The sequence below is a fragment of the Chrysochloris asiatica genome, unplaced genomic scaffold (assembly GCF_000296735.1).
Source record: "Chrysochloris asiatica unplaced genomic scaffold, ChrAsi1.0 scaffold00074, whole genome shotgun sequence".
NCBI lineage: Eukaryota > Metazoa > Chordata > Mammalia > Afrosoricida > Chrysochloridae > Chrysochloris > Chrysochloris asiatica.
In genome coordinates this window covers 14,419,660-14,432,210 of record NW_006408592.1, presented here as the reverse complement: position 1 = coordinate 14,432,210, position 12,551 = coordinate 14,419,660, and the positions used below count along the sequence as shown (strand labels likewise).

Genomic DNA, 12,551 nt, shown 5'->3' with positions numbered 1-12,551 from the left:
TCTAATGAGCGCTCATAATGGGGCCTTCCTCAGAATTGTTTTGGAGCTGAGTTTTCTCAAGAACACTCCACCACCGCTAACTTCATGGGTCAAGGGTCCACCACTGTATGCAAAAAGTCTCATATGAGGCAAATGGCATTAGCAGTGGGTAGATGAGGATGAAAGGTAGGACTCAAACATCTCTGGCAGATGATGGTGAAAATAATCTTTGAGAGGAATCATTTTCTGCCAACAGGGGATGCTGTTATGACTCATCTATAAAAATAGCTCCATTTGTAAAAAACAAAAAAAATGTATTTGTTTCATTCCTAGTACTCGTCTATATGATTTTGTGAATTGGCTGGCCAGTTGTAGAGAGCTACTTCAGAAAAATATGAACAAACTTCTACTCAAATATGAACTAGTTGCCCTTTCAACATTAATCATCAAACCCAATTTCTCCAAACCTTAATGTTTCCCAGGTTCTTTCTAATAGATCTACATTAGTGATGGTGCAGGTCACATTACATGGTCATGGCCCACATTCCTCTTTGGTAAAAACTGATATTTCATTTGAGTTGGAATAACATATGGCCTACCTCTTATTTAACTGTCATTCTCAGATTGCCACACTTAGCTGTATAAGTAAAAATCTCTATTTTCATAAAACCTGGGACTGTAGGATCCGCACTGGATGGCTAACCACAACACTGGCAGTTCAAACCCATAAGCTGCTCCTTGGAAACCCTATACAGGGTTGCTGTTGAGTCAGAACTCACTCAATGGCACTAAAACAACAACTGCCACCTAGTTAATTACAATTCACAGTGACCATAAAGGACAGAATAGGGTTTCCACAAAGCAAAATTACTTTAAGATTCTAAAGGGATCCACACAATTGGTCAGTCCAATTACTGTGCTCCTGGAACATGCTACCCAGCTCCCAATCTCAACTACAAATACTGAGATACACATACCAGATGTGGCTCAATTTTAGAGTCAAGGATTACACGTATTATATTGTGGAGAAATGTTTTTCTGGCAGGATGTGATCGTGGAGGGGTGAAAAGATCAAATATCACAAATTTTTTTTCTTTCCGTGCAAGATCCAATAAATTATGTAGTTTTGGAATTTTTTGATTTCTTGCTTTTTCTTTATCAGCTTCTGATATGGGGTCCATCTTGTAAAATGGTTTGTTCTAAAAATAAATCAGAAAACACATTGATTCCTGTAAGAAATAAGAATGAAATAAGAAGAGAAACGAGGCTTCAACAGCAGGCAGGTTTATTGAGAATAAACCTGAAAGGGGGAAGTCAAAATCAAGAGAGACAGTCTGCCCGTCCCTTAAGGCAGCGTGGTCCCAGGTACAGTAATGGGAGGATCTGGGAGAGTTTTGGTGGGCTTTTAATGAGTAGAGTTATGGAAATGTTCTGGAAACTACTGGGGGTAGGGCCTCTTAGTGTAACAAAGACTTAAGCTTTCAGGAGACCGAAGCTTAAGCAGGACTTTATTCCATAACATTTGGGGGAGCACGTGCAATGCCATTTTGTTGATCAGGAGCAGGGCTCTTTCAGCTCCCATCAAAAGCAATTCCTGGTTCTTTTGCTTTGTAGGCCCACACTCAGTTCTGTCTCCAAATTGCTCCATTGCCATTCAACCCACCAAGCCCTCTGAAATACTGGCTCTAAGCTCAGATTGTCAAAGAACAATGTCATTTCCATAGGAAATTTTCATGTTTAGAATGACTTCTTCTATATTTTAAAACATGTATTTGTACTGTAGTCTTTCATGTTCTAGTTCTGACCTCCTTTTCAGTCTTTTCTTCCATAATTCAAAGTAATATACCCCTTTTTCAATTTCATTAGATTGCTGACACAATTCTAGTTATAAGTATTTGAAAGAGGACAGGTTTTGGCTTCATATTTAATTTACTTTAATCCCAGCTTTTTCACAATCCACAAGTCCACTTCAAATGCTACCTCCTTAATGAAGTCTTCCTTAAATATTCCTGAACTAAAACAAAGGCATCAATGGCTTTAAATTTCTATGGCCTATTTTGATGTCTCTTTAACTATAGTGCCTCATTCTGCCTTCAAAGTTACTTATATATGCCTTAAATAGATCAAAGTGCAAATCCTAGCTAAATATATAACTTTGCTCAAATAATGTACATTCTCAAGGTTTTAACTGCTCAAACTATTAAATCAGAGTGAGGCAGGGCATTCTATGTATTTCTCAAGATTATTCTGGAGGTTGAATGATAATATAGTCACAGTGTCTGGGAGCATGCCTGGCACATAGAAGGCATACAATTCAAATGTAGCACCCTCATGGCAGGAACAGTCTCTTACTTTCTCAGATATACAATGAGCAGAGTTTATCTTATACATAGTGGAAGTGGTGGTTGTGTGCATGGAGTCAGTTACAACTCAAAGCAACCCTTTACAGGATTTTTGAGGCTATTAATGTTTACAGGCGCAGAAAACCTCATCTTTCTCCCAAAGAACAACTGGAAGATTTGAACTGATGACCTTGTGGTTAGTAGTACAACTTATAACCTACTACACCATCAGAGCTCCTTTTACAAATTTGTTGTTCTTGTTAAGCACTATTGAGTTGGTTCTGACTCAGAGCTACCCTGTATAGGTTTTACTAGAAGCAACTGGTGGGTTTAAAACTGCCAACCTTGCACATAACAACAACAACCTTGAGATACGCAGTCCAGTGTAATCCTACAGCACCACACCAGGAGTCCTTTTACAACAGAAGGCTATATATATATATATACCATATTAAATTCAATAGAGTGGCATCAGCATGATGGCACAATGAGAAGTCCCACACTCACATTTCTCTCTCCTCAATGAAATATCCAAAAATTAGCTTTAATGGTCAAAACTGACTTGGTCAGAACTCTGAAAAATGGTCAAAGGTTTACAGCAGCTAAGTGAATGCTGAATCAAGAGAAACACAACTTCAAAAAGGTTGGAAACTTCATAACTTTTTATTTGCTCATGCCCCAAACTCTCCCTGGTTAAGTTGCTGGCTGGGACTCTAGATACTGGCTCTGGAGAAAGCAGAGCAAACTCTGCAAATTGTTGAGCTGCTAAAGCAAGACATTCATCTCTGATTTACTTCTCAGAACTCACACAGGGTGGAAAAGTACCAGGCATTGCACAAATACTGTAATGAGAACATTCAAGCTATACAGTTGCTTGGTACAAAAGAATGCAATTAAGATATACAACAGATTGCCTAAGACTGGATGGTAAGGCTAAGGAAGAGTTTCTTTTAGAAATTAGGGCAATCAAGAATGCGGAAGGGGAGAACAAACAAGATGGTGGATTGGGTGGAAGTGCAGTGAGAAGCTCCATCAGCAACAACACAGAATATAGGACCAAGCAGGCTTAGGGGATGGTGCCAGAATTCTGAACCACATATAAAGGAATATTTATAGGGTTAGAAGGCTTACAGCTAGGGGAATTGGTAGCAGAAGCAAGAAATCCATTGCTTTCTTTTTTGTGTGTTTTTTTGTTTTTGAAGCATATAGGATGCTTTATTTTGAGTTATGTGATCGTTCATATGGGAGAACATAGCCTTCACATTGATCTCATCATGTATCATTTCCTTGCCATGGTTACAATCCCCTCCATGCATCATCCACCAACCACAGGGTATGCCCTGCAAGCCTGCTCCCCGGTTGTCAGCACATAGGCCCTCTCCCTCTCAAGGTCCAAAGTCCCCAGCTGCTCCATCTCTCTGCTCCGTCATTGTCTCTGCCTCCATCTCTGACATCAGCACTTCCTTGGATAGGGTTCCGTTCTCCACTCTTCTCCCTTGATGGTCCCAGAGACCTCCGCCTCTAGACTACAAAGTTAATCCCTCCCCTCCCTTTGCTACAAGATATATACCTTTACATTCCCAACCCTCACAATCAGTCCTGATAACAATTACTCACCATTGTATCACAAGAGACCAATCCGCATTTCCTTTCCTCGGCCCAGCGAGACAGATTGGATACTACTCAGTGGAAATTCTACCTTGTTCCATGCCCTCTGGATCTAGGTTCCCTCTTGAAAGCTTGTAAGCCAGTCACTTCTTGCCTCTGTAACCCTCCCCGCCCCCATTCAGGGTAGCCAATGTCCAAGTTGCCCATTCCTGTCCTCTCCTTGTGTGGAGGGGTGGGAGTGATCCTCGCTGTGAAGATTTGTTCCCTCTTTTGAGTTACTGCTTCCATAGGTATAGTTTTTTTTTTCTTGTAGGATTTTCTATGTGTCTCCCCATTGCCTTGCCTGCATGGTTTGTTCTGAATAGTTAGAGCTGAATCTGATTTGCTTGCCTTTATAGGTAACATTTCTCTTCTCCCTGGCCACTTTTAGTATTTTCTCCTTGTCTTTGATTTTCTAGAGCTTGATTATTATGTCTTGGGGACTTTCTTTTGGAGTCTATCTTTCCTGGGGTATGTTCGGCTTCTTGAACGTTTATCTTCTCATCTTTCAAGATGTTAGGGAAAATTTCTTTCAGAAGCTCTTCAACTATCTCGTCTGTGGACTTCTCTGATTCTTCCTGTTCCGGAATGCCAATAATTCTTGAGCTGTTCCTCTTCATTATTTTCCAGAATGTATCGTAGGCTCTCTTCAGATTATTTTTATCCTTTTGTCAGCTCGCTCTTCTATCTTACCAGTATTGAGAGATTTGTCTTCCAGCTCACTAGTTCTGGCTTCCATCTCTTCTATTCTGCTCCTTACCCCTTTCAGTGTATTGTCCATTTCTGATATCTTATTATTAATCATCTGGACTTCTTTTTGCAGGTTTTGAATAGTTTCTAATGCTGTATAACTCTTATTTGATTGCTCTTGTAGTACTTTACTGACATCTTCTTTGTTTTCCTCCACCCCTTTTTGGAGCATTTGAATTTGTTTCCATATCATTCTTCTGAACTCTTTCTCAGGCATATCTAAAACCTGTTCTTCCTCTACTAGAAAGCCCTTTCCTATCTCCAGCTCATGTGTCTCAGCTACTCTCTTCTGTTTTTGGACATGTTTCGATATCGTTTGTTGTTTTTTATTTGTCATTTCTGATAGTTGTGTTTTGTTTTTTTTAAAGCTTAATTGGATGTTTGTTGTTTGTTATTAAGCTTACTGGTGAATATGATCAGGAGATAGGCTTCACTTTTCACATGTAATGCTTAGAAGGTGTTGTTGGCTCTTGTCTCAGTGGTGGAATATACTGCGGTATGCTTATAACTTGGCTACATGGCCATGATTGCTGTCTCTTCATGGGTAACATAGGGAGAAAAGGCTCCCAGCTCCTGGAAAGATGTGTGATCAAAAGGACCAAAAGCAGAAGTAATATAATTGCAGAGACAAATACCACCACTTTGGAAGAGAAATGAAGCTGTGGTCGACTGTCCCAAGCTACACAGTCAGTGTGTGTGCAAGGTAGAAGCCTCCTGCAGTGGGTGAGGGTGTCTGCTCACTCAGGACCCTCCCTCTAATCACTACAGTACAGGTGCACAGGTAGATATTGAGAAGTTAATGTGAGAAATATTGTCCACTATTTTCATCTCTGAAGGTCAGTTAGGTGTCTGCGAGTGCACAGTGCAATTCTCGGGATGGTTGAGTCCTCTTATGTTGAGGTTTTACAGATTGTATTATAAGGGTCCTGCACATGGAGCGGAGGTAGCACAGCAGCCACGAATGGGGCTGCAAACCACAAGGTCAGCAGCTCAAAACCATCAGCTGCTCTGCAGGTGAAGGCGAGGCGCTCCACTCCTGCAAAGACCCACAGCCTGGAAACCCAGCACAGGGTTGCCTGGAGTCGGAACTGACTCCAAGGCACGCAGCCACCAAGGTTCTAGCTCAAATCAATATTAGGGCTGTGTCGCCACAGCTGATGTCATTAGTGGCTGCCAAGCTTCCTCTTTCTGTACTGTGGAGGAACTACGGGGTCAGTTTTTGGGGGTGCACATCCATCTGTCTGATGGCATCCTGGCTGAGCAAAGAAGGCACTCCAGTGAAAATGCAGGAGAAATGTGTAGAGTCTCCCGTACCTCTTTATGCAAGTGTCTCTGTGCCGCTTTTAGAGCAGGTTCACTGAGCCAGAATGACTATAGCCCTGCCCTCTAAACTCTGCCAGGGCTGGGTAGCCACAGAGGGAGTCCTGTCTCCTGATTCCTAACTCACAGTATTTTCCTTAATATCATGATTTTTTTCACTTGCGAGTGCGGGAAACTGACGTCCTGGACCTTATAGTAGATTCGGAGCTCTGGAGTTGTTCTATGAGTACTTCTTGCATAAGATCTCAGTCTCTCTCTAGCATGGAGATTTCCCTACCTGACTTTCTCCACTGCCTCCAAAACCAGAAGTCAAGAAATCCAATGCTTTTTAATCCAAGACACTCAGCTGCTCCTGGAACCACCATCTTGGGTGAGACCAAGAGGGAGAAGGATCACAGCAGCCACAAATGTCTGACAGAACCGCAGAGATAAAGGAGTGGACATTTTTACTGATTTATTTATTTTTGGTATCTGTTCATTGGTTCTTTGCTGTCTGCATACCTCCATTCTGGTGACTATAGGGGTGCCTGAGCTAGTGGACACCCCAGCCCCACCCTCGGAGGGTTCTACTATGCATGAGCACAGATCTCCTCAAAATTTAAAGTGACAGTTTCCACTTAAAACCAAACGGCCACAGCCGGCCCTGAACTGTTGATAACTAGAAAAAAGGCCTGAAAGGGAATTGTGGAGCAGGACAAGCAGACTAAAAAGGAAATAGGCTGAAAATTAAATTCTGAGTTACGCCACAATGACCAACAGTGCCATCTTGAAATTTCTCAGGAAGAAGAGTGAAAAGGGAAGCCCATCTCCTGATCACATCTACCTGGAGGCAATCAGAAAGCATAAAAACAAAAACAAAAACAAAAAACAAAATACACAAATGAGCTGGAAGTAGACCTACACTCCAAACTGGAAAATGGGCAGGCTTTGGAAATGCCTGAGAAGGAATTCAGAAAAATGATGATAAAATGTATTAAAACACTATACAATGGAGTTGAGAAAAATAAGGAAGAAATCAGGAAAGCACTACAGGAACAAGCAAATAAGATAGATACAACATTGGAAACAATTCAAAACCTACAGAAAGATGTCCAAATGATTAATAATAGAGTATCACAAATGGAAAATACACAGAAAGGGGAAAGGAGAAGCACTGAAGAGATAGAAGCCAGAACTAGTGAGTTAGAAGATAAATCTCTCAACACTACTAAGATAGAAGAGCAAACACAAAAACGGATTTAAAAATCTGAAGAAGGGCTAAGATTCATGTTGGACAACATGAAGAGGAATAACTTAAGAATTATCGGCATTCCAGAACAGGAAGCATCAGAGAAGTCCACAGAAGAGATAGTTGAAGAGCTTCTGGAAAAAAATTTCCCTAACATCCTGAAAAGTGAAAAGGTAAGCATTCAAGAAGCCCAACGACCCCAGGAAGGATAGACCTTAAAAGACAATCACCAAGATATATAATAATCAAGCTCTCCAAAATCAAAGGTAAGGAGAGAATCCTGGAAGCAGCTAGGGAAAAGAGAAGTGTAACATACAAAGGCAAGCAAATCAGATTAAGCTCAGATCTCTCAACAGAAACCATGCAGACAAGAAGGCAATGGGGAGACATATATAAAACCCTGAAAGAAAAAACTGCCACCCAAGAATCCTCTACCTAGCAAAGCTGTCAATCAAATACAATGGTGTAATCAAAATATTCCAGGGTAAACAGAAGCTAAAGGATTTGCCAACACCAACCCTGCAATGAAAAACATCCTAAAGGAAGTTCCATGAACTGAGAACCAACAAGAACAGACAATAACTACAGAATGAGGGACGTGGCAGCATCAACCTGAACTCAGTCGACAAATGGAAGAGTCAAGAACAGAATAAAATTATAAAAACAAAGGATCTGGGAGGTCAGTCTATGATCAAAACAATTACAATGTGAAGGAAGGTAAACACAGAGGAACAGAGATCCTGGTGGTGGTAAGGTCAGGTAGATTATAGGATAAAATAGACTGTCTTAAATGGAGGGAAAATTAATCGACTATAAGGTAACCACAACAATGGGGTTGGGGTGGGGGGTTTAGTTTGGGTATAGGGGAGGGCAATACAAGAAAGGGGAGGAGGTAGAAGAACAAGACAGAATGAAATAGGTTTGCATGGCCTAAGTGGGACAGAGGCAAATAGTGATGCATGCTCAACCTTGGAAACACAGGGCTCTGGGATACAGGGATCTAGGCATAGTTTAGAGAGGGAAAATAATATTAAAATACTTGACTGTCTTATGAGTATTAGTTTCCCTTGCCTACTATTGTAAAATAGACACCTGAGTAGGATAGAAAGGAATATTGGGAAACATGATTATAGAAAACTTATAATCCCGTCTTCAGCCTATAACTGACTAGAATACCTAAAAGGGGTTTTAGAACTTACCCAGTGTACAGGTCTCGTGCAAAGCCTTTATAGAGTATAGGACCTTAGGTGGAATCCTGAATCCCATCCAGAACCTTATGAGGTAGGACATTCCCACTAGAAAGGACAAGCAGACCAGCCTGGAACAGCTACAGTGACAGAAGATACATCTTCAAAGAAAGATCATCAGGAAAAACTCAAAACAAAAATGTCAGCATGACTCTCTACTACAAGAATAAGCAAACTGTTCGCCAGGAAGACATCAAGGCTAGCAATCCCCTCTAAGACTGAAACTCAAAGGGAACACACAAACAAGCACGTAAGCTTGCTGGCAACCACATTGGTCTACTGGTGAGTAGAAGTGGGGGAAAGGCAGCAATGAAGAAATGGGCTGAGTTCAACCACAGTCCATTGACTCCCGTTGACCTGGAAATGAGAGAGAGAAGAGGAAGAGCTGGTTGGTCCAAAGTGTGGTAAGACCTGAGGACACTTGAGCCCATGGACAAGGACACAGCCACACAGGGCTAGAGCTGAGAGTGAAGCATCCAGCTGATATGAAGTGAGGGGAGATGCAAAAGAACATCCAAACTTGCAGACAGTACCCATTTGACATAGCCTCAATGGCTCGATAATCAGAACTTGACTAGAGGAAGATTACACACACACAAAAAAAATTTTTTTTTTCATAAAGAAAAAAAGGGTAAATTGCTACAATTTGATTAACCTGACCTATACTCAGAGTGATAGTTACTCTAAGTACCAACAGAGTGGGAAGGAGTCTTCACATCAAGTATCAATGCTATGCCCTCTGTGCACAGGGTAGATAGGGACGGGCAACTCAGACATTGGCTACCTAAAATGAGGGGCGATAAAGGCACGAAGTGACTGGCTTACAAGGTTTCAAGAGGAAGTTTAGTTTATGGGGTGAAAGAAACCATCCCCACCGAATAGATTTCATATTGTCTAGATGGGTCTGGTGGAAAGAGATGGGGATAAGATTCATATGATTCAATAGTCAATAATTGTTACCGTGACTAATTGTGACTGTCACAATTATAAAGGTAGAAGTTTTGTAACAAAAACAGGGGAGTGGAAAAACAAACAAACAAACAAACAAAACACCCAGGGGAGTGGTTAATCTAACAGTCCAGAAACCGAAGACCCTAGGACCATCAAGGGAGAAGAGCACAAGCAGAATGCGGGACCTTATCCAGAGAAGCAGTAAAGAGACGGAGCATGGGGGCATGGAGAGGGGGAGTGACTGAGGACTCTAGATTCATGGGAAGAGAGGGACTATGAGCTGGTGGCCAGGAGGCAGACTTGCAGAATGTGCCCTTTAGAGGTGTAAATTATTATATATGCCTGAGTGATTTTGTTGTTGTTTTATAAATAAAGCTAAAATAGAGAGAAATACTGTTAACTGATGGTACATGAAGGGATTATAATCATTGTAATGAAACAAGGTGTATGATTTGTTGAACGTAAAACTGATGGCATGCCCTGTAAACTTTCACTCAATCTACAATAAAAACCTTAAAAATAATTTTTAAAAAGAGTGGGGAGGGGAGCCTAGAAAGCCATTTGCATGCCCAGGGTAGTTATCTTTTTTGCTGTTTTCTCAACTCTTCTCTGACAAAATCATAAATTTTCACATTGGACTAATTTCTAGACTCAAGGTGTTGTTATTAAATGCCAATTCATAGTGACCCTGTGAACTAGTGATTTACCCTCCTCTGCCCAGTAACCTGTGCCAATGGCCACAGACTAGAGGCACTCACCCAGCCACCCAAACTGGAGGCCTGCAGTCTGATAGCAACCCCTCATCTACCTAGTCACTTGAAACAAGACCCATGGACCAAAGGACACCCTGGCCCCTACACCATGTAGTGGTCTGTGACCTCCAAGCATGCATCTGTGGATCAGCGGCAGATCCCCTTGCCCTGCCCCTGTACTGCCAGGCAACCAGTGGGAGTGGCCTCTGCACCCAATGCTTAGTGACCATGATCGATGGACATACTCACCATAACCACACTTGGTCAAGGCATACCCTGCCTTTATCTTTGCCTCATGAGGTAACTGGCAGGAGGGCCCACTGTGCCCACATTGAGGTAATCAGCAAGAGTATTTCCCACACCCCCACCCAGGGACAGGGAGATGTGTCCCTGGCCCAGGGACATGCAGATGGCTCACTACCCATACCCAGTTCTCCCCACCCTCCAAGACTAGCAGGTACAATTCTGTCTTGTCTGTACAGAGAATTCTTGATTTCCCACCACCACTGAGGTGCTAATTTCAGCTGCACAGAGGGCCATTCTAGTCTATTTTGGGAGCATCACCTTTCTGAAGCTATGAAGATGACAGCAGGCAACTGTTAATATCAACACAAGAGGACCCTTTGCTGTTCCACAGAGCTGTGGAAGGATCCTGACCAACCAAGAACTGCCTCCACACAGCAGGAGAGGGACCTTCATGTACCTCCAGCCAATTCTGTAAAGGAAGACAAATGCTTATAAGTAAATAAAACAACACCTTAATGGCTCAGAAAGAGCAGGCAGTAACAAACCATACGAAGAATCTGGATAAGTCTCAAACAAGTGAACAAGATAAAGAGATTGAAAACTTTCTATAGGAAAACTGATAACAGAACTATCTGACAAAGAATTAAAAATATTAAAAGTTAGGCTCTTCAAACATATCTAGGAAAACACAAAAACTGAGAATTTAGGAAAACAATACAAGAACAAAATGACAAACTCAATAGTCAAACAGGAAAAACTAGAAATTCAGAAGCTTAACAATAAAATATCAGAAATAGTTAACTCAAAGGAAGAACAGAGAAGTAGAATTGAATCAAGAAAGAATCAGCAAAATAGAAGAAAAATCCCTTGATAGTAAAATGTTTAGAGAACAATCACAAAAATAGTGAACAATCAAGAAAGCCTAAGGTTATGTGCAACACTATCAAAAGAAATTCCCAAGGGAGAGTAGGGGGATAAAGTACAGATAGAATTTTTGAAGATATTTGACAGAAAACGTCTTAAATATCATGAAAAACAAGAACGTTTCCATCCAAGAAGCTCAAAAGGCTTAATACAGGACAGACTCTAAAAGAAAGGCACCAAAATATATCAAAATCAAACTTCCCAAAATCAAAGACAAAGAATTCTAAGAGCAGTTCTTGAAAAATGAAATATCACCTACAAATTTTTGTTGTTGTTAATTGCCACTGAGTTGATTCTGACCCATAGGGACCCTGTATAGGATTTCCAAACAGGCTGGTGAGCTTGAACTGCCAACCATGTAGTTCAATCAAATTTGGAGTACAGTGCATTAACCCACAGTGCCACACCAGGACTCCATTATTCACTAATATGAATAATTTTTCATTATTATTATTATTTTTTTTAATCACCTGCAAAGAAACACCAATAAAACTAAACTCTGGTTTCACAGTAGAAATCATGCAAGCAAGAAGGCAATGGAATTACATACAAAGAGGTTTCAAAACGTTTGTAGAAAAATCCTATTGTGTTTTAATTCCATTTTCTTCCTGTGAACTTTTTGATGCCCTCTCATATAAAAATCTGAAAGAAAACAATTGCCAACCAAGAATCATATATCCAGCAAAACTGTCTTTCAAAAATGAGGATAAAATGAAGACATTCCTAGATAAGCAGAAATTAAGGGACTTTCAAACCTCAACTTTCGTTATTAAAGGCTTCTCTGGGCAAATTATTGAATGATGCAGAAAGCATCAAAAGAAGATGGAAGGACTTGTCATCTATAGGGGAAGTGAGGGAAAAACAGCAGTGAAGTGGTGAGCTAAGCCCTACAATGTGGAGAGTGAAGCATGCAGCTGATAAAAAAGAGAGGGCATATGCACAAGAACACCCACACTTGCAGATAATACCCACCTGGCCTGGCTTCAATGACTGGATGATCAGAGCTCAACCAGAAGACGAAAGAGGAGGAAAAAAAGAGTAATCTGATACAATTTGATGAACCTGACCTACACCTGTGGATGCAGTAGCTCAAAAGAGGGAACAAATCCTTACAGTAAGAATCATTCCCACCCCCTCCACACACAGAGTAGACAGGGATGGGCAC

At 41.1% G+C, this 12,551-nt stretch overlaps 1 protein-coding gene across 1 annotated transcript in view; it reads right to left on the bottom strand.

The window, feature by feature from the left end:
* The window catches only part of GDPD4 (glycerophosphodiester phosphodiesterase domain containing 4), a 145,394-nt gene that overhangs the window by 61,184 nt on the left and 71,659 nt on the right, over positions 1-12,551 (bottom strand). Inside the window, exons 9-10 of the mRNA XM_006865016.1 lie at positions 4,692-4,700; positions 957-1,178 (exon numbers count right to left, since the gene is read on the bottom strand). Coding sequence (XP_006865078.1) covers positions 957-1,178; positions 4,692-4,700 — 231 coding nt within the window. The remainder of the gene's footprint in view (positions 1-956; positions 1,179-4,691; positions 4,701-12,551) is intronic.